This window comes from Mandrillus leucophaeus, unplaced genomic scaffold (genome assembly GCF_000951045.1).
Source record: "Mandrillus leucophaeus isolate KB7577 unplaced genomic scaffold, Mleu.le_1.0 Scaffold30, whole genome shotgun sequence".
Classification (NCBI taxonomy): Eukaryota; Metazoa; Chordata; class Mammalia; order Primates; family Cercopithecidae; genus Mandrillus; species Mandrillus leucophaeus.
The window spans coordinates 4,091,835-4,112,982 of NW_012103143.1; the positions used below are offsets into that span (position 1 = coordinate 4,091,835).

Consider the following 21,148-nt stretch of genomic DNA (forward strand, 5'->3'; position numbering starts at 1 on the left):
ACCATGAAGCCACTGCCCTGTCCCGGGCTGGCCTCACCTGCTGCCCCACACTGTCCCAGACATACCTGTGGCCTGGTGTTGCCCAAACCTCCCCACTAGCCTGTGCTTATCTGCGGTCTGTACTGGCCCTGCTTAACCGCTGCCTCAGACCCCAGGACAGAACTGAGGCCCGCTAAATGGCTGCACTCTCCCCGTGCCCCTCAGCACCAGAGACAGAGCCCTGCACTGGGGTCAGCCAGCAGGAGTCTGGTATCCAGGGCCACTGAGCTGGGCAGCTCACCCATGGGAGCCTCAGTTTCCTCCAGGTCAAATAAACCTAACTATAGTAACCCCTTCATAGGGTCAGTTTGTGGGGACTCAGTGAGATGACATACCGGGGCTGAGAAACAGCGTCACCCTGAGTCGCGGCTCCCACACCTTGGGCGTGCAGATGGGACTTGAGGCTGAGCTCAGCCTCCCGCCTGCTCTGTAACCTGGGCTGTCCTGCCCTGCTGGGCCTGTTTCCTCCTTGGCACATTGAGAAGAATAGCTCTTTCATGCTTCTCCTGCAGAAGGAATGCAGGCCCCTCCGTGCTGGCTGCAGACTTGCGATACTGGGGTCTTCTATGAACCCCGTCCTTCACGGGGCTGGGCATGGGAACCCACTGCCCTCAAAAGCCAGCCCTCCCCCACCCTGCCCCCTGAGCCCTCCCAAGCCACCCACCCACATGGGCGTGGTCCCAGCCCCTAAGCACCCTCAGACTTCGTCACAGAGGGCAAGCTGGGCGGGGCATGCACACTGAGTCCAGGTCCTCCTGAAGGCCACCAGCACAGCAGGGCCCTGTGTTACTGTAGAGAGAAGTCAGTTGCTTAGTTTCAGCCTCCTGCCGGCACCAGATGCTGACCGGGCCCTCCCAGGCGGTGAGCAATGCTGTTTCCAGGAGAGGCATCCTAGGGCCAGAGAGGCCAAGGTGCCAGGGACATGGCCCCAGCTGTCCCCTAACTAGGGGTGGAGGAGTCTAGACCCTTGACATCAACACCTATGAAAGGTGGGGCAGGCCCCAGCTAGCAGCCCTGGCCCAGAGCCTCCTCTCTCCTTCCCCTACAACTAAAAAGGACAGCCTCCACTCGAGGCCTTCCTCCCCCCGTCCCCCGCTGTAGTGCTGACCATTTGGTGAGGGGCTCCACCCTCCGGCTTCCCTGATGCAGTTTGGGTTGTATACAGCCCACCCGCCTCAAATAAGGGATTCTGCCTGCCCCTTTTCCCGACCAGTGCACAGCCATTTAGAGCCATGGTGCAGCCAGAAGCTGCCCAGGGGCTCCGGGTGACCACGTGGGGAGACCCACCAGGCCAGCGAGGCCCAAGCGCAGCTCTGTCCAAAGACTACGGGTGCTCAGGCCCTGCCTGGTGCAGCACGCTGTCCCTGCACTCCATCGGGGAGGCCCTCTTCTCGATGATGCCCCCCGGGGACTGATAGTACCATAGGGAGCGTCCTCACATAGCCACAGGAACCTGAGGTGGAAACCAGCTCGAGGATGAGGCGCAGCTCTGTGGACCATTAGCAGCTTGGAGTTGCCGGTTAGGCTCTATCCAGCATGGCTTTATTTATTTTTTCTTATTTCGGAAACCCAGATTGCTGATGGACCTGTCTGTCTTGGTAACCAGCCAAACCCCTCGGGAATTCCAGCAATGCAGGCTTGGCTTTTGCCATGGTCCGTCACATTGCCACTGTGGGAATATCTGGTTTTTAAACCAACCGCTCCACACTGCGATCCCCTGTGGCCCCCTAGAGTCCTTCAATCAAATAAGGAAACTGAGGTGGGGCAGGCCCTGTAGGAGCCCTAACCCCGCCCCCTTGGTCACCCCAGGGCACCCACCAGCGGTGCCCATCCATTCCATACCAGTGGCTCGCTGTCCTCTGCACCCAAAGGTGACCGACCGTGCAGGTGCTACCGAAGGCCACGTGAGGGGAAGGCGCAAGTGCAGGGGCGTTAACATCCCAGGAGTGACCCCCAGCCAAGAAAGGGCCAGAGTGGGTGCATGATCACCCAACTTCCTCACCCTCTGGGTACCAGCTGTGGGGTGTGCCCTTCAAGGTCACTCCGAGGGTCCCCAGCAGGACGGAGCCCAGCTGCACATAGCAGTGGCCGCTCCTTAACCCACCCCTGTCAGCCTCTCTCCCCTTCACCCTACTCTGGCACCTGAGATCACCTCCAAAGTGAAACACTTGCACCCCTGGCCTCCGCTCAGGCTCCGTTTGGGGAACAGGCCTGACTAAGACGGCGAAAGCCTCACCTCTGGACACACAGCTCGTCAGTGGCCCCGTGACCACCTTGAATGGCACTGCCTCTGGTGCTGGCCATCACAGATGGAGATTTGTGCGCACAGAACCTGGGCTCAGCTCTGCCTCAGCCCCATCCATGTACGTAGGGAGCCCTCATTCACTTGGTAGCTTTTGCCATAGCTTTTGTTGTTGTTGTTGGGGGATATTTTGTTTGTTCGTTTAATTTTTAATTTGGGTGGGTACATAGTGGGTGTATAGATTTATGGGGTACAGGAAGTATTTGGGTACAGGTAATGCAATACGTAATAGTCGCCTCATGGAAAATTGGGTATCTCTCCCCGCAAGCATTTATCCTGTGCGTTACAAGCAATCCAGTTATGCTCCTTTAGTTACTTGTCCATGTACAATTAAATTATTATTGATGATAGTCCCCTGTTGTACTCTCAAATATTAGGTCTTATTCTTTCTTATTTTTTTGTACCCATTAACCATCCCCTACCATAGCTTTTTGCAAGCAGCCAGGGAGGTTCCTGACACCCAGCCTGGTCTAGTTCCATAGACCAGGAGGGCTTCTGGGGGACCATATGTGGCTTGACACCCTCATGACCTCATGAATGATTAGCAGGGAATACCTCCTTCTCGAAGGTCAGCTCCCTGAACACAGGGTCTTCTGCTGTGTTCCCAGGTGTATCTCAGCCCCTAGGACAGCGCCTGGCCCGTGGAGGGCGCTCAGGGAGTGTTTGTTGAATGAGTGAGTGTTTGTTGAATGAGTGGACGAAGGGAGCAGCGCACGCTCCAAAGGCCCATCAGCAGCAGCTCGATGGTGAATGGGTGCCTTTGCTTCCACCCTTAGCTGCTGAACTCCTTATCTGTGGACCCTGATGCCGAGTGCAAGTATGGCCTGTACTTCAGAGACGGCCGGCGCAAGGTGGACTACATCCTGGTGTACCATCACAAGAGGTCCTCGGGCAGCCGGACCCTGGTCAGGAGGGTGCAGCACAGTGACACCACCTCTGGGGCTCGCAGCGTCAAGCAGGACCACCCCCTGCCGGGCAAGGGGGCACCGCTGGACACGGGCTCGGCCGAGCCCCCGATGGACTACCACGAGGATGACAAGCGCTTCCGCAGGGAGGAGTATGAGGGCAACCTCCTGGAGGCGGGCCTGGAGCTGGAACGGGATGAGGACGTAACTATCTCACTGCGCGCTGGCTTGTGGGGGTGGGCTGCGTGGGGGCAGCGGGCGGCGGCCGCTTTCATCGTCAGAGGGTGCGATGCCGGTGTCTTGTTTTAGCTTTAGTCTGTTCTTAAAGAAGGGGCAGACGGGCTGGGCGTGGTGGCTCACACCTTAATCCCAGTACTTTGGGAGGCCGAGGCGGGTGGATCACGAAGTCAAGAGATCGAGGCCATCCTGGCCAACATGGTGAAACCCCATCTCTACCAAAAATACAAAAATTAGCCGGGCATGGTAGCATGAGTCTGTGGCCCCTCTACTTGGGAGGCTGAGGCAGGAGAATCGCTTGAACCTGGAAGGCGGAGGTTGCAGTGAGCGGAGATCACACCACTGCACTCCAGCCTGGCGACAGAGCGAGACTCTGTCTCAAAAAAAAGAAGAAGATGGGGCAGACAAAAACGTCGCTCTTGTTAAGGCGGGGTAGAAATTGCTTTTGAATAGCCTTGGGGGTCCCGACCTGCTCCTCCGGCCACATCTGCTCTGGGAGAGGGTCTGCCCTTCACAGCCATGACCTTCAGGGTAGAGCGTTGCCTGCTTCTGGTCAGCTCCTTTCCTGGGAAGATTTGCCCGATCAGGGGGAGGGAGGACAAAGCTCTCCTGGGAGTCTTCCTGGATGGCGTCGGCCCTTCTCTGGTCCTCAGTTTCTTATCCGTAGAGTGAGGAGTGGGTCTGGCTGAGCCCTGGGAGTCCCTGGTGCTCTGAAGTCCGTGGCTCTGTAATGCTGTGCTCTGAAGCCCTGTTCCCTAGCAAAGCCTGCGAATCTTCCTAGGAGAAAGATTTCTAGAGAGAACAAGAGGTCGAGCCACCTCGCGCGCCTGGCTGCCTGGCCGCCGCGGTGCCAAGGGTGCAGCTATGTGCAGAGAGAATGACTTTAGCAGCCCTGGCACAGTGGTGCTTCCTTCAGCGGCTCTGCTGGCTGCTGTGTGCTCCCCGGCTGACATCTTAACCTCTCTGTGCACAGGAGCCCTTCCTTCCATGAATATTGGGGGAAGGGCCCCAGCCTACAGAGCCATCACTGTGCGGATGACCCAAGAATCAGCGAAGTCTCTAAAGCACATCGAAAACAGAAAAAGTAGTCGGCAGGTTAACTTAGAAACCATGGAGTCCCCTGTGAATGCTGAAAATGAATGTTGGCATTGGTTTGATGTTCCATCCACAGGCACCACCGTGCCTTTAAATCACAAATGCTTTTGGTTCAGTGATAAGAATGTCCTTAGAGTATTTAGACCAAAAAGCAAGTTAAGTAGGGAACCTGGAGTGGAACCATCTCTGTTTTGTGACAAGTAGATATCGCTTTCCTTAAAAACAATCGAACATGCTCCGTGGGGCCTGCCCGGACCTTGACCTAGTGAGTCAAAGGGTCTTGTTTAACCTGGGGCATCTGTCTAGGTCTCCTTTCGCCTTCCCGAGGTCTGGCAAGCCGTCAGGAGACTGTGAGTTCGGCCACCCAGGTGGGTCCCTTTGGGGTTTCGAGGGCAGGGGAGGAGCCTTACAAGTTTTGATGATCAGGAAGCCGAGATTTGATCCTGACAAGGATTCAGAGACTTTCTCCCTCCCTGCCTGACTTTGTCTTAGACACTTGGAAGAGGTGAGCAGTGGATTCCTGCTGGGTTTTCTCATGGTCCTGCCCTCCAGCCCTGTGGCTTTCAGAACAATGCGGCCACTATACAGGGTTGGTTTCAGCATGTCAACTTATAACTGGAGGAAGGAATCGGCTCCATCAGGGGCACGAGAGACCAGGGAAGTGGCGGCCAGGGCCACTCTCTGGGAGCTGAGGCTGAGACAGCTGGATTTTCTTTTTTTATTATTATTATACTTTATGCTCTAGGGTACATGTGCACGACGTGCGGGTTTGTTACACGTGTATGCATGGATTTTGAGCTTCGTGATTCTTGTGTCATCTGTTCCCCAGGGGATTTCTTTTTCTTTCTTTCTCTTTTTTTTGAGGCAGAGTCTCGCTGTGTCACCCAAACTACAGTGCCGTGGCGTGATCTCGGCTCACTGCAAGCTCCGCCTCCCGGGTTCACACCATTCTCCTGCCTCAGCCTCCCGAGTAGCTGGGACTACAGGCGCCCACCACCACGCCCGGCTAATTTTTTGTATTTTTAGCAGAGACAGGGTTTCACCCTGTTAGCCAGGATGGTTTCGATCTCCTGACCTTGTGATCTGCCCGCCTCGGCCTCCCAAAGTGCTGGGATTGCAGGCTTGAGCCACCGCGCCCGGTCCCTCCCCAGGGGATTTTACCCTCCATCCCTGTCATTCTTTCCTGACGACAACTTTGAGATCTGACACTCAACGGGAACTTCTGGGGCCTGGTAATTCTGCCTGACTTCTGCCAGATCCCTGACCTTCCACTTATCCCGATGGAAAAGCTAGGCCTCAGTCTCCCCATTTGTAAAATGGAGATAGCAAGAGTATTTGCATCACGGAGTTATCCTAAGTAACCTTTGCGAAGTGCTTAAGTCAGAGTCTGGCGTGTGGCAGGTGCTTGGCTGATATTGTATCACATATTATTGTTCATACTGAAGCAGCAAGAAGGGCGAGAAAAGACCCTTTCCAAGTCTCATTAAATACTATCCCATAAGTATCTTTTTAAACGTTTTATATTCTCTATCATGACTTTGGACAGTGACATTGGTTACTGTCACCAAAATGATCTAGTTTTTAACCAGTGAAACGACCCCAGCTTTTCATTGGTAATTTGGCTCGAGAGCTACAAGAGACTTTTCAGCCGTTGATCTGGCCGTGTTTAAGATGAAACCGTGATTGTGGGGTAGACGCATCCTTTCAGGTTTGCAAAGGGCTGAAGTTGAGATGTTCCCGCATCCCTGCTGGGGCCTCTCAAATCATAAACTGTTTCATGAGGGCCTCCTGGTAACCCTGCAGCTCTCATCTGAGCTGCACCATCCCCTAGAGCTGTTGGAAGGAGCCATGGTTTGGGTGGCCTGTTGCTTTCCCTGCTCTCCTGGAGAGGGGCACAGCCAGAGTCTATTAAAAGGTCGCTTGGGCACACGCAGCGTCTGAGGTGTGTGTGGGCCCCTGCCAGCATGGTTAGCAGACAGAGCTGCTGCCGTATTCATTTCAGGGGGATGAGCGACTCTTGGGAATGAACCTTTCCCGGAGGGGTGCTCAGATGACAAGGAGCAAAGGGTTTGCAATTTGGGAAATAAGATCAGCTCCAAGAGAGTCCAGTTGCACAATCTTACCCAAATGGAAGCAAAATTCAGGGCTTATGTGAGCTTTCCTGGGGAGAAAAATCCACAGAGTCTATCAGATACTCACATGCCCTATGACCTCCACCCCCAAAATTAAGACTGGTTGCTTTGAAGCAGGTGATATTTAACAGCAGCCCCGGCCTCTACCTGCCAGTAGCACCTCCCTCCCCGAGTTGTGAAACAAACCAGAAATGTCCCCCGACATTGCCAGTGTACGTGGGGGACACAACCGCCCCCAGTTGCGAATCCCTGCACTGAAGGCTGGATGAGCAGGCAGAGGGAGAAGAGGACCTGGAGAGAGAGAAAGGAGGACAGATGAGCAAGAGGGTCCCCTGGGGGGAGTGCCAGCCACCTCTGGGACCGTCTGCTGCGACCAGGACAGGCAGCCTTACAGAGGTCACCAGCTGTGCAGGTGTGACCTGGCCTCTGTTCCTAAGGTGCCAATGGGTGTGACACACTGCGTCACTCCTGGGCAAAGTGTGCTGCGAGCCCCACACAGATGTGAGCAACCCCAACTCCCCGCGCGTGCCTCCTCACTGAGTCGGGAGGTTGTGTCGAGACATCTCATGATGACCTGAAGGACGGGCTTGGCTGAGTGCACAACGGGGCCAGTTCTTGGAGATCGGATAACAGCTGTGTCATGCCCTGCACCTGCCATAACTAAGGGCCACAGGTTGGGGGCTTACAACAACACAGATGGATGCTGTCGTAGCTTTGGAGGAGAGAAGTCCACACTCAAGGTACCGGCAGGGCCGTGCTCCCTCTAAGGCTCCAGGGGAGGACCCTCCCTGCCTCTCCCAGCTCCTGGGTCTCCAGGTGTTCCTTGGCTGGTGGCCGCATCACTCTAATCTCAGCCTCTCTGGTCACTCGGCCCTCTCTGTTGTGTGTCTCTGTTGTGTGTCCTCTTCTTGTCAGGACACCAGTCATTCTATTTGGGGCCCACCCCTACAACGTTATCTTAACTCAGTTACATCTGCAAAGACCCTGTTTCCAAGTGAGATCACACTGATAGGTGCCAGGAGTTAGGACTTGAACATATCTTTGTAGGGGACACCATTCAGCCCACTCCAGTAGCTGAGATGCTGCACTGGGCAGGTAATCCTGGAGTGGGCTGCCTTGGACGGGGCAGACTGGAGCACCCAGGTAGCAGCATGGGGCAGGGTCATGACTGAGGGCCAGGGCAGGCCGATGGTCTGGGAGAGTGACAAGCCCCAGCCTTGACCTGGTCTGCCTCACTGCAGGGCCCAAGATGTGCACAGGAACCCCTGGGGGTCTTGTCAAAATGCAGGCTCTGGCTCAGCTGGTCTGGGGCACCCAGCACCTGGGGTGGCCGAGGCTCTGGTCCTGCCCAGACCATGCTCTGAGGTGTGAGGAGTGTGGGAAGCATCTTTTGCACAAGCCAGGAGAGGCCTCCCCAGAGCAAGACCCCCAGCGTCCACATGAGACTCTGGAGCACCGTGTGGTACCCCAGGGGTGACCCCAGACCCAGACCCCAGCGCCAGCTCCAGAGAGCCAAGAGCCTGCGGAGGATGGAGCCAAGTCCCAAGGAGAGACCCGGGGGTGGGTCAAGAAGGCGTGGGCACTTAGATCCACAGGGTGGCCTTCAAAGTGGGTTTCCAGGAGGGGCTCAGAGACCCCAGGACAGCACTGCAGGGCAGGAAAAGGCAGGAAGAGAGAAGGGCCCTGAGGCAGGGGACCAGGGCTTCAGGAGTCTCTCCCCTCTCCCTCCCTCTTGCTCCATCTCTCCCTCCTTCTCTCTCTCCCTCTCGGTCTCCCTCTCTCTCTTTCTGTCTCTCTCCTCCTCACCTCTTTTTCATCTCTACCTCTCTCTCTCTCTGTCTCTCACTTATCTCTGTCTCTCTCTCCCCCTCTGTCTCTCTGTAGTTCTTTCTCTTGTCCTCTCTATGTCTCTCTCTCCCGTCTGTCTCCTCTCCCTCTCTCTCATTCCCTTTCTCTCACTTCTCTCTCCCCTCTTTCTTCCCCTCTCTGTCTCTCTCGCTCTCCCCCACCACCCCCCTCTTCACCACTCCACCACCCCTCACTCACTCTCTCCCCCCTCCCTCCCTCTCTCTATCTCCCTCCCCCTCCCTCCCTCTCTCTCCGTCTCTCTCCCTCTCCCTCCCCTTCTCTCTCCCCCTCTTTGACAGCCATGGGGTCAGCTTCCAGGGTTCCTAGCTCCCCATTAAAAGGACAAAAGAAGGTTGTGGCCAACATGTTTTCTTGCAACTAAGACCCATTAGCCTTTTTGAAGTCCAGCCTCAAAGCCTGCTGGACGTTATTTATGTCCATGGGGTCATTGCAGAGAACGCCACACACTAAACTCTTGGCTGTGTGTGCTGGGGGGCGGCTGAGGCCTGCACTGCCCTGATGTTGAACCTGACCCAGGCTTTGGTAGATCCTGAGAAGGCCGTGGACACTGGACCCCTATAAAAGGCTGTTTGCTTTCATGCCACTGCCCAGGGCTCAAGTCCGCACCCCGCTGGCTCGCCGCTGGTTCTCTGCATGTGTCCCCGTAGCGGGTGGGGCCGTCCCCGCAGCAGTATCTGTTCACCATCTTCATGGATGCTGCTTTTGAAAAGCAAGTGAGGGCGGACTCCATGGGAGAAGGGCTGCTGCTTTCAGACAAAGCCCAGGGCTGGATGCGTGGGTGGTGGAGACGTGGCCTCTGAGCTCCAAGTGCGAGTTCAGACCCCACCCAGCCCCTCTGAGAGCCCAGTATGCGGATGTGGACCCAACTCAACCACTTCCTGGCTGAGCAACCCTGGGCAGGTGGCTTCACCTCTCTGGGTCTCAACGTCCCCATCTGTAAAATGGAGGTGGTCGTGTGCCCTTCCTTGTGGAGTGGTGGGTGAGGGTTAAGAGAGTTAATCCTCGAGCCCACACAGGGACAGAGCTGGCCGGCGTTGGCTGTGAACTCCCCTTACCCGCAGGCCTGGGGCACAGCCCACTCCTCACCGCTCCCAGGGCCTGGCCCTGCTCCTGCCAGAGGGGAACCACAAGTCCCCCTTGGAAGAGAAGGGTCTCCATATGCAGGGAGGGTGGTGGCAGGGTTGCCATGGCCTCAGGACAGGGAGGGGCAGCCTTTTCTTGCCATTTCCCATGGAGGCCTTGTGGATGTGGGCAGGTGTGGGAGGCAGTCCTGGGGCTGCATTCATTGTCCGCAGGGCCCTGGGCACTGGCAGGGACTGGGGAGAGGCCCTCACAGATTTGAGAATCGGGGGTGGGGGCCTGGAATTTGAGGAGTCTCAGGTCTAACCCCAGCTCCTCAGCACAAATAAAAGCAACAAACATGCTCATGAGACTTGTCAGCTCCCCACCCCTACCAGAACCATGAGTAGGTGGGGCAGAAATTCCATGCTGAACTGAGAGTGGCCTTTGAACCCGGCCCCTAACCTCACCCAGAGGCTCTTTGCACTAAAACTTGCAGTCCCCGTTCTCCCCCAGGGGAGGAAGAATGGGCCTCTTGCACAAAGGGATGTTAGGAACCTCTAGTCTACTCCTGAAGCTATTGCTCTGCTCTTGATTCCACTGCTACAGACTTCTTTGGTCCCTAAAGATTTTATGCCTCCCCAGTCTTCAGCTGAGGCCCAAAACAGACTGGATGACTTTTATCACTGCCTGATGTTCTTTAGGCTTGTCTTAGTTTCATGGAAACATATTTCTTTTAAAGTGAATTCTGGGCTGGGCGCCATGGCTCACGCCTGTAATCCCAGCACTTTGGGAGGCCGAGGTGGGTGGATTACCTGAGGTCAGGAGTTCGAGACCAGCCTGGCCACACGGCGAAACCCCATCTGTATTAAAAATACAAAAATTAGCCGAGTGTGGTGGCCGGTGCCTGTAGTCCTAGCTACTCGGGAGGCTGAGGCAAGAGAATTGCTTGAACCCAGGAGGTGGAGGTTGCAGTGAGTCGAAATCATGCCACTGCACTTCAGCCTGGGTGACAGAGTGAGACTCTGTCGAAAGAGAGAGAGAGAGAGAGAGAAGGAAGGAAGGAAGGAAGGAAGGAAGGAGAGAATTCTGGACATTTTTTTAAATTCATGTTTTTAAAGTGACCCCAAGACCATCACTGCACAGCTCTGCCGGGAGGCATCCCAGGCTGCTGGGGTGAAATCTTTGCCATTCTGGCTGCAGTTCTGAGCTCCTCATCTGTGTCCAGGCCCATGGTGTGCTGGAGTCGTGTCCTTCTGGAATTCCGCAAGCTGGCTGTTACCCGTTGCTGGCTTGAAATAGGCCACGGTGGGGTATTTACACCATGGAAATTGGCAGATGCTGCAAATCAGGGCTCCCCTCGCCCCCGCCGGAGCCCCTCACCAGCATCTTCCTGTACCAGCCCCATGTGCCTTCTTGTCTTTGGAGGGGTTGAGCATTTCCCAACATGTCTGTTGAGTTTGTAATTCTTTTTATGATCTTTTTTATTTCTAGGAGTTCTATTTGGTTCCTTTCCAAGTCAGCTATGTCATGTTTTAATAGTTTCCTGTCCTTTGCAGATCTTTTCTATCTTGAGATTTATGTCTTTAAACGAGGTAAGCATAGCTGATTTATTACCCAGCTCATCCTTTGCTAATCCCAAGCTGAGTGGGCCGATTTCTATCTCGGTCACTTCAGCTGGTTCTTCTCCCGGGGCTGTCTCTTGTCCTGGTGGGGGCGGATTTGGTTCGCTTGTCTGCTAGTCATTGACCTTTTATAATCTGTGGGGTTTCCCAAAGCCTGGGATAAAGGTGACCTTGTCCAGAAAGGTTTGCAGCGTTACAGATGAGAGCCACCTCGAACCAAAGCCACAGTCTGAGGTGCCCAGGTCTTCACAGGTGCCATGGCTGTAGGGGCCAGAGCTTCTCAGGATGGGTTCCAGTCCTCCTTTTCCTTCCCTTTCTCTCCTCCTGCTCTGCTGGGCACCCGTATAGGTCCGTGGCCTTTTAGGAGCCCGACCCCACAGCAGGAGGTGAGTGGTGGGCAAGCGAGCATTCCTTCCTGAGCTCCGCCTCCTGTCGGATCAGCAGTGACGACGTTACATTCTCATGGGAGCTCAAACCCTGTTATGAACAGTGCATGTGAGGGATCTAGATTGTGTGCTCCTTGTGAGAATCTAATGCCTGATGATCAGAGGTGGAACAGTTTAGGCCGGGAGGGGTGGCTCACGCCTGTAATCCCACCACTTTGGGAGGCAGAGGTGGGAGGATCACCTGAGGTCAGGAGTTCGAGACCAGCCTAACCAACATGGTGAAACCCCTATCTCTACTAAAAATACAAAAATTAGCTGGGTGTAGTGGCACTCGCCTGTAGTCCCAGCTACTCGGGAGGTTGAGGCAGGAGAATTGCTGGAACCTGGGAAGCGAAGGTTGCAGTGAATGAACATTATGCCACTGCACTCCAACCTGGGTGACAGAGTGAGACTCTGTCTTAAAAAAAAAAAATTGAACAGTAGAACAGTTTTATCTTGAAACCATCCCCCACCCCCAGCACTGTCCTGTGGAAAAATTGCCTTCCATGATACCAGTCCTCCCCGGTGCCAAAAAGGTTGGGGACTGCTGTTTTAGGTCATTGAATTTCTTGTTTCTTTTCTTGTGGTGTATTCTTTACTATGTAAAGGGTGGATCTGGGTAATCTATCGCCTTCAACAGAAGCAAGAATGTGAAACGCTATTTCTGCTGACTTAGCTATCATTTATTTCTTGACCAAGACATCACTGAGCAGGCCTAGGACCAGACCCCGTGGTGAGGACTGGGGTTAAAGATGTCCCCAGCCCAGTCCCTGCCCCATGCTCGGGAAAGAGCAATGGCGCCTGATCCATCCACAGAGCTGTGTTCCTTGGGTCCTCGGCGCACTTCAAGTCTGGAGACCATGTCAGGATAATGGGGGATGTGTGCTTGCTCCAGAGACAATCCCTCAACTGTGCTTCGTCGCGGTGTCCCTGCCGTGGGGAGCCAGGTCTTCCTATGCAGCGTGGATGTGCTCAGCAGTAACTGTGGGGTGGGAAATGCCAGGCACGGGCAATGACTGCCCCAGGCAGACCCCTGCCCAGGGACTGAGAGCATCTCCTGTCCTGCCCATGTGCTCTCTGGAGCCGTGTGGGTGGAGGGTAGGAGTGAGCGTTGCAGGGTCAAGGTCGGGCTGAGATCCCTCCACGTCTACTGTTCGTGGGCCTGGGACGAGGGGCTCTGGGCCTTCCCCGCCCCCTCATCCGTATTTACTGAAGTGGACAAACCGATAGCTACCAAAAGGTCGGAGAGGAGGCGGGTGGGAGTCTGAAAGCCGGGGCTGTCCTCGGCTGGCGCAGAGTAGGCGCTTTATAAAGACGGGAGCCTTCCCTCTGCCTTCTCCCTCACTCGGTGGATGTCGTTGAGCCCCTGCTCTGTGGCCACTGCTGTTCCCCGTCCTAGAGACACATCCGTCAGCTAAACAGATAAGCCTGGCTTCAGACCCAGTGTTCCAGCTCCTATCCGTGCTGGAAGCTGGTGCCAATGGGGAGAGGCAGGCAGATGCCAGGGCTGCTGAAAACTCGCCTGGTCATGAAGGGCTGACCAGGGATGCGGCGCTGGGCATCACATGCCCCAAAAGCCTATTTATGGCAGAGAATGTGAACCCCTTGGGGCAGCCGCCAAGCGTCCTGGTGTCTGCCCCCGAGTCTGACGGCAGAAGGATTAGACCACAGCAGCCCCGCGTCCTCGTGGGCAGACAGGGTCAGAAGAGGCCTGTGCCTTCCTGATGGGGCCACACGGCTCCCCAGAGGGCTGGGTGTTCTCCTCTTTGGGAGTTGAGGAAGCTGCGAACAGGGAAATGGGGATTTGCCCAGGTGTTCTGCGGGTGCTCAAGGGCCTCGGGGCCCAAACCCCAACGATGATGAGGCTCCTGGGCTTTCCTCTGCACCCAGCGGCCTGGACCGCTATGCACAGCACACACCCGTGGTTCCTGCCCAATAGAGGAGGTGCCAGGACCGCTGTGCACGGCACACACCCGTGGTTCCTGCCCGATACAGGAGGTGCCTGGACCGCTGTGCACGGCACACACCCTTGGTTCCTGCCCGATACAGGAGGTGCCTGGACCGCTGTGCACGGCACACACCCCCCACGGTTCCTGCCTGACATGGGAGGTGCCTGGACCGCTGTGCACGGCACACACCCGTGGTTCCTGCCCGATACAGGAGGTGCCTGGACCGCTGTGCACGGCACACACACCCCACGGTTCCTGCCTGACATGGGAGGTGCTGTCTGGGGCGGCCCCTCTCAGTAGCCCTCTGACCTTCAGGCTTCAGCCCTCCAGCACCCCGACCCCATGACTGAGGGCTGGACGTCCATACTGAGTGGTGCCCTCCAGGGTGTGGAGCAGCCTGTGAGGACCACAGTAGGTGAGGAACCCTAGGAAGCCAAGGGCAACCCGAAAACCACCCAGGTCTGATCTTTAGGGGTGCAAGCCTTCAAATCTTCTAGCAATTTTGAGTCCACGCTCCCCCTGCAGGGAGTCCCGTCCGTGGCCGTGATCGGATGATAGAAGCACGCAGGGCCACTGTGCGGACTGAGGGTCTAGGCCCTCGGGCCACGGGGACTATAGTGGGGAACCCTGGGCATCCCTGCCCACTGTGTATCCGCCACGGGGACTCGCTTGTCCTTTCTGTTTGTGATTTTCTTCTTCCTTCTGAAACGAAAATGTCAGAAGCGATTCCAGGAAGGTCAGAGTTCTTTGGGGCTGGGTTCAGCGGGAGGTTTCCGCCTGCATAGTCAGTCTCTGGGCTAAGGTCAGCATCTTCTGTCCCCTCTGGTTGGGGGCTATCTGGGGGGTTGACTCTGTCCCCTTGCAGAGCCCCATGGTCTGGCCAGATGGGGCCTCACCACCCCCACAGCTGTGGCTCTTGGCCAAGTAGGTTCATGAACCTTAAAGACTCCAGCTAGAGGGCCCAGAGTCGGGGCAGAATGCACTCCTCAGGGCGCTGGCTGGGGGCGAAGGGGACACGGCTGTCACTCCCAGTGTCTTCCTGCCGGGGACAGGCTGTGGTCAGTCCGGGCACCATGCTTTAAAACATCCCACATGTGTGTTTGCCGAACTGGTCCCATGACCCCTTTCCCGAATCTCACCAGATGTTTCCCTGGGAGAGACCCCGTTGCTCACGTAAACAGGGGTGCATGTTTTCCCAGGGAGGCCAGCAGCAGGCACCGGCTCCTTGACCACCATGCAGAGATCTTCATGGACTCAGAGGAATATATTTTGGGTCTTTGCGTGTGAGCAAGCAGAGCCCAGAAATAAATCTGTGTCTGTAACAGGAAAAGACAGGCTCTCCCGCATGTGGGCTGCCTTTTCTCCTGACTCAGAGTGCCCCGTGGAGTCAGTGCTGTTCCTGTGGGTCACCAGGCTGGAAGACCACCACCTCTCCAGCCTCAGTGCCCTCCCTGGCTCCCCAGCACTGAGGAGGTGGCTTTGAGCTTCTTGGCCGAAGGAGTCCGTGCTTACGCAGGCTGGGGCTCAGCTGGACCAGGGCTGCTGAGAGCACCAGAGGCTCCCCTGCTGGGAAACAGGTCTTGTAATACCCAGTTTGCGATGAGGAAATGCAGGCTCAGAGAGGTTAAGTCACTTTGTGGAAACCACACGGGGGCAGGGCAGGATTCCAGCCCAGGCCATGCCGTCCCAGGCCTCTAAGCACGATGCCCACTCAATCTACCCCTCGAGGGCCACAGAAGGATGTGGGCTCATCTTGCCAGAGCCCCTGGTGCTGCCTCCTCCAGTTCATGCTGAGATCATCAGTTCTCAACCCACACCTTATGTCCTTCAGCCCTGGGCTCCCCACAAGAGTCCCCAGGCCGCTGTCTCCCTGAAGCAGCCTCAGGCCCCCACTCCTGGGTCCACGCTTCTGCACAGCTCCCCTAACCACTGGGACAGGCCCCTGCACAAAGCCCTGCAGGACCCCAACCTGCAGCTTCAGGGTGGGAGCAGGGGCTGAGCGGTGGCCCCCGAGCCACATGCTCCTGGAGCATGCGAACGTGGCCTTGTTTGGAAGAAGGGTCTTCACAGAAGGAATTAAGTTAAACATTTCTGGATGAGATCATCCTGGATTTAAGGTGGGCCATAAATCCAATAGCAGAGAATGGCAGAGGGAGATTCGAGACCTGGTGAGGAGAGGAGACGGTGCCACCGAGGAGCCAGCAGCTGGAGCGATGTGGCCACAGCCAGGGAACACCTGGAGCCCCCGGAAGCTGGGAGAGGCAGGAAGGATCCTCTCCTAGAGCCTTCGGAGAGAGCGCGGCCCTGGAGACACTTTGACTGTGGACTTCAGGCCTCCAGAGCTGAAGGAGAATGAACCTCTGTAGTTTTAAGCTGCCCACTTTGGGGTCACGTGTTACAGCAGCTGCAGGAGGATCCCACAATGGCCAGCATGGCACACACCTCAGGGCCTCAGTTTTCCCAGCTGTGAAATGAGGATGATGATGGGACCTGCCTCACAGGCTTGCGGTGAGGACGAAATGAGTTAATATGCATGGAATGCATGCAGCAGGGACCGGCGCATAACTGACATTGAGTGGATGTCAGCCCCTGTCAACATTACTATTACTGTTACTGTATTATTGCCCTTCGTTCATTCATTCCATAAATATGTGCAAAGCGGCTGCTCTGAGCCTGCCGTGGGCAGCAGGGCAGCACAGAAGAGACCTGAGTGGCGGTGCTGGGGAGAGGATGGCGTAGGGCAGGCCTCATGGATGCAGCCGGAGGCCTCACCATCAGCATAAACCACCGTGGGTGGGCTTCCGGAGGAGCGACAAGACAGGATTCACTCCATGGCCATTTGCTTTTCTGTAGGATCAGGAAGAAGCATGGGATGAAGCTGGGGCGTCAAGGAGGGTCTCCCTTCCTCGGTGGGTCACCTGAGGTGCCGGGGCCCTGCGTTTAACTCTCTCTGCTGGACCTGGAAGCTTCGCCCAGGTCCCCGGGACCGTCGCATTCACAGGCTTCCACCAAGGCTCTCACCGAGTACATTGACTTGACCCACTTCAGATTTTGTTTTCTTTTTTTTTTTTTTTTTGAGATGGAGTCTGGCTCTGTCGCCCAGTCTGGAGTGCAGTGTTCAGATCTCAGCTCACTGCAAGCTCCGCCTCCCGGGTTTACACCATTCTCCTGCCTCAGCCTTCCGAGTAGCTGGGACTACAGGCGCCCGCCACCACGCCCAGCTAGTTTTTTGTATTTCTTAGTAGAGACGGGGTTTCACCATGTTAGCCAGGATGGTCTCAATCTCCTGACTTCGTGATCTACCCGTCTCGGCCTCCCAAAGTGCTGGGATTACAGGCTTGAGCCACCGCGCCCGGCCAGATTTTGTTTTCTTAAAACTCATCCCCAAGTACACTTTGGGAGGCCGAGGCAGGCAGACCGCCTGAGGTCAGGAGTTCCAGACCAGCCTGGCCAACATGGTGAAATCCCATCTCTACTAAAAATACAGAAATTAGCCAGGCATGGTGGTGCACACCTGTAATCCCAGCTACTCGGGAGACTGAGGCAGGAGAATCGCTTGAACCCAGGAGGTGGAGGTTGCAGTGAGCCGAGATAGCGCCACTGCACTCCAGCCTGGGCAACAAGAGTGAGACTCCATCTCAAAAAAAAACAAAAAATGATTAAAAACAAAACAAACAAACAAACAAACAAAAACTCATCCCCAAGTGACTTTGGCTTCATTGCTTTTTGTCAACAAGCTACAACGAACCTATGTACTTGTGTCAAACACTCAAGGGGTCCAGAACCCAGGTCAGGCCCTGAGCCTCCACCTGGTCGCTCTGCACCCAGAGGGGATGGATGAGGTCCCAGCCGGCACTCGCTCTTCCTTCTGTCTGCCTTTTTGCCAAGACTTCCCATCCCTTCCTTTCAGTCTCAGAATTGTGGAAAGGAGAGGTGGATGGGACCTCAGTCTAGAAGCCCTGGTCTGACCCCCAAGCCCCGGGGGACCAAGGCCCCCACTGCCCTTAGGCAGCTCTGGCTCAGGAGGACTCGGCGCCGTTTTGCTTCTTGTTGCGTCAGCACCCCGGGCAGCTGGGTGGTCTCAGGGTGACAGGAAGGCCGATGGATGTGACATGTGTCTTTGATGGGGAAATACGTTGCGGCCGCATACATGCTGCTTATTTGGTAAAGGGACCCTCTTAAATGCGAAAGCCAGAGGGGAGAGGGAAAGCTGGAGACGTTGGGGGCATCTTTGCACCTGATCCCCGATTAAGAGTGGGGAGTCCAGGCAGGGCTGCCTGTGTTTGAGCGCAGCCTGTGTTTGTGGTGACTTCATCTCCCCCAGCCTCAGTGTTCCCATCTGGAAAGGCGGCCTTTCTCATCAAGCTGCCCATGGAGGTTGATGGTGTCATTTCTCTTGAAGCCCCTAGCTTATGCCGCATCCTCGCCAACCAGCGCTCGGTGACTCTCTGCTGTTCACTGTTGTCATTGAGGACCAAACAGAGGTGACTTGGCCAAGCTTGCAGCTGTTTAGGGAGGGCGCTGGACTTGAACTCAGGCCTGCCTTCGAGCCCGTGCACCAGGCTGCCCATTCTCTTTAGGATCAAGTCAGTGCAGATATAAGGGAACCCGGGACGTGGACCCGAGGCAGGCAGAGGTGTGGCCCTGACCCACAGGGGAAGATGCCCAGAGTAGGGACCATCTTCAGCCATCCCCTCCTCGGCACTGCTCAGGCACCCACAGGTCCCTGAGTGATCCCAGGTGGAGGCCGAGGGGTCTGGGCTCTGCGTCCTGAAAGGTCCTCCTTTGTGGCCTGGGCCACTCTGGGGGCCCTCGACTAAACCCTCCTGAAAACTTCCCCCTTGTTTTGGAGTCTGTACCCCCCGGGTATCCTCCTCGAAACCCTCCTGGCTCTTAAAGGTTCCTGTGTGACCTGGGGGAGCTCCCATAGCTCCCTGCACTTCCTCCCACCTTCTGCTAAAAGGGGATTCTAGATGCGCCTCAAAGTGTTGTCAACGTGGAATGAGGTCGTGGTGAAAGCAGCCATGCACGGTAGCTGCTCAATAAATTGTGGTGGTATCTGAAGATCAAGGTAGTTTTCCACACAGATCCACCCACCCTGACCCAGAACCTTCCTTCTCTCTCCAGACCAAAATCCATGGAGTGGGGTTTGTGAAAATCCACGCGCCCTGGAACGTGCTGTGCAGAGAGGCCGAGTTTCTGAAACTGAAGATGCCGACGAAGAAGGTTGGTATTGATGGTTCTGCTCCGAAATGAATCGCCAAGTCTAGAGGTCACTTGATGCCCGGCGGTGAAACATGCATACCTCGAGGCCCTGAGTTTTATAAAAAGCCTAGTGGGCTTCACGGCTACCCCTGGGAGGACCATGTGGCTCGATGTGACAAGGTCCCCAGGCTCCGGAGTCCTGATGACCCAGCCCTGGGTGGTCTCTAGAGACCCCAGACCAAACCCTACCAAGGGATGGTACAGGCAGAAGAGCCCACCTCTCAGCCCCCAAGGAATCGTCTGTACATGCAGATGCAGTTACAGTTCGGGCCCTGGTGCTTTCGTGTTTGTGGCATCTCAGCTAATTTATCAGATTCATTTTAATTACGTTTTCTGGCTTACTGGGATTTTTCTTTTTAATCTGTGAAAACCTTGTATCTAAAAAGCAGTTTGACAGTGTGTTCCCAGAAGCTTAGCTTGGAGTCGGTATTTACTCTGGCAGGCGGACGGGTGAAGCTGGGCTAGCTAGCAAATCAGCCTCCTGCTTCTCGCGTCCTCAGAGACCACTTGGATTCCCTCTTTCGAAGCAAAAGTAAAGTTTAGGGGGGAAATTCTCTGGAATGCATTGTAATTGTGCTTTTGGCTGGGTGCTGCTGAAACTCCGGGCTTTCACGGCGTGGGCAGGGAGGGGCGGTGCATTCCGGCCCACCCAGGCGCTCTGCTCTCAGGACGCGCCATTGCATGGGGTGGGATGGTTCTCTGGCCGTCTGAGAACAGATTCCATGGATCGTGGTCCAGCCGGGTGACGCGGCTCCCCGGTTGCTTGTCTTATCTGCAGATGTACCACATTAATGAGACCCGTGGCCTCCTGAAAAAAATCAACTCTGTGCTCCAGAAACTCACAGACCCCATCCAGCCCAAAGTGGCCGAGCACAGGCCCCAGACCATGAAGAGACTCTCCTATCCCTTCTCCCGGGAGAAGCAGCATCTGTAAGTGAGGACCCCCAACCTGCTCCCCAAAGGGTCCTGTGTGTGGGGATTTCATCTTCTAGCATGAGAAATGCAGATTGATTATCTGCCCCCCACCAAAAGAAGAGCGTGTTCTTGTAAGAGCTTGGTGGTTGCTAAGCCCAGAAGACGTCGTGGAAATGATTTCTAAGATCACTGTTAACTGAGGAGTTAGGAGGACACAGAATCTTGTTCTGCTTGGCGACACAGGAAAAACTTCTTTGGCCTGTGTGAGGACCCCAAAGCAGTGGTCTGGACATGCCTTCCCACCCGCTCCCTGCCGCCGCCACCCCACCCCCCTCCAGGGTCTGGCTAACGAGGCCTCCTGCAGTCCAGGTAGCCTTGAGCCCAAGTGAGTCTCACTCCTTGTGGCAGAAATTGAAAAGCATCCCCAGGCAGGAGGCCTGAGGCCCCAGGGACTCACCGCCAGCTGGCTTGCCTGGCAGGGCCATGCCTATTCTGGAACCTTCCCTCCTCCTCCGCTCCCGAGGGCAGTGGGGCGTAACCACCTGGGTCAGCAGTGACTGCAAGGCCTCTGCGGGCCTCACCGGGCAGAGTTGGAGCGTGGGCAGAGGTGGGAATAGAAAGCTTGAGCCGTGGGAACCCAGACGGACTTTGGATGGAAGTTCTAAGGGGCAGGAGGGCTCCTGGACAGTGCCGGCCTCACAGGGTCAGGGGCATGGAAGAGCAGACAGGGAGGACAAACAGGTGCCTCAGCTCACAGGGGCCCTTGCTCATAAATGTAGTAGGGGTGGAGCCATGAGCATCACAGGATGCTTTTACCAGGTCCTCATTCCTAGAGGGGACAGGACATGCCACCAGAGAGAAAGAAGCGACCCCCAAGCCCAGCCCTCTCCTCCAGCTCCAGAACAGGGACTTGGGACATTAGAGGAAACCGCCCTCCTTCCAGGACCCCCGCCAACCTCCCTCGTCTCTGCCCTGGGTTGACTGCCAGCCCTACTGCCTGGCCAGGGCTGGGATCACCTCCAGGCTCCGTGGAGGTGAAAACCCAGGCACCCTCCCCAGCTCTCCCCCAAGTGCCTTGGAGCGCAGGGAGAGCAGGGAGTGTGTTCCCAAGATGCCCCTCCACCCTCAGGAAGCCTTGGGCCATCCCTGTGCAGCCCATCAGGACCCAAAGCATTGGAAGGGAGATTGTTTTCAAGGTTGGAACTGTCTGCCCGTGGCGGTGATACTGCCCCTGTCCCCCACCTTGTTGAAGCAGAGGCTTTCAAAACTGCCCGCTGAGGATGTCACCAAAAGGAAGCAGGGATCTTCCGGGGGGGCTGTGGGGGAGGGGG

General features: G+C 56.1%; 1 protein-coding gene across 2 annotated transcripts in view; it reads left to right on the plus strand.

Annotated features, from left to right (window-relative positions):
* The first annotated feature begins 767 nt into the window (after positions 1 to 767).
* The window catches only part of ANO1 (anoctamin 1, calcium activated chloride channel), a 127,835-nt gene continuing 107,454 nt past the window's right edge, over positions 768 to 21,148 (plus strand). Inside the window, exons 1-4 of one of the 2 annotated variants that reach the window (XR_001006770.1) lie at positions 768 to 1,028; positions 3,118 to 3,450; positions 18,765 to 18,863; positions 19,681 to 19,832. Coding sequence is in view for 1 of the 2 variants with exons in the window: in XM_011987073.1 (XP_011842463.1) it covers positions 877 to 900; positions 3,118 to 3,450; positions 18,765 to 18,863; positions 19,681 to 19,832 (608 nt within the window). In the remaining variant the exon portion in view is untranslated. The remainder of the gene's footprint in view (positions 1,029 to 3,117; positions 3,451 to 18,764; positions 18,864 to 19,680; positions 19,833 to 21,148) is intronic. The other variant, XM_011987073.1, reaches the window with a different exon arrangement.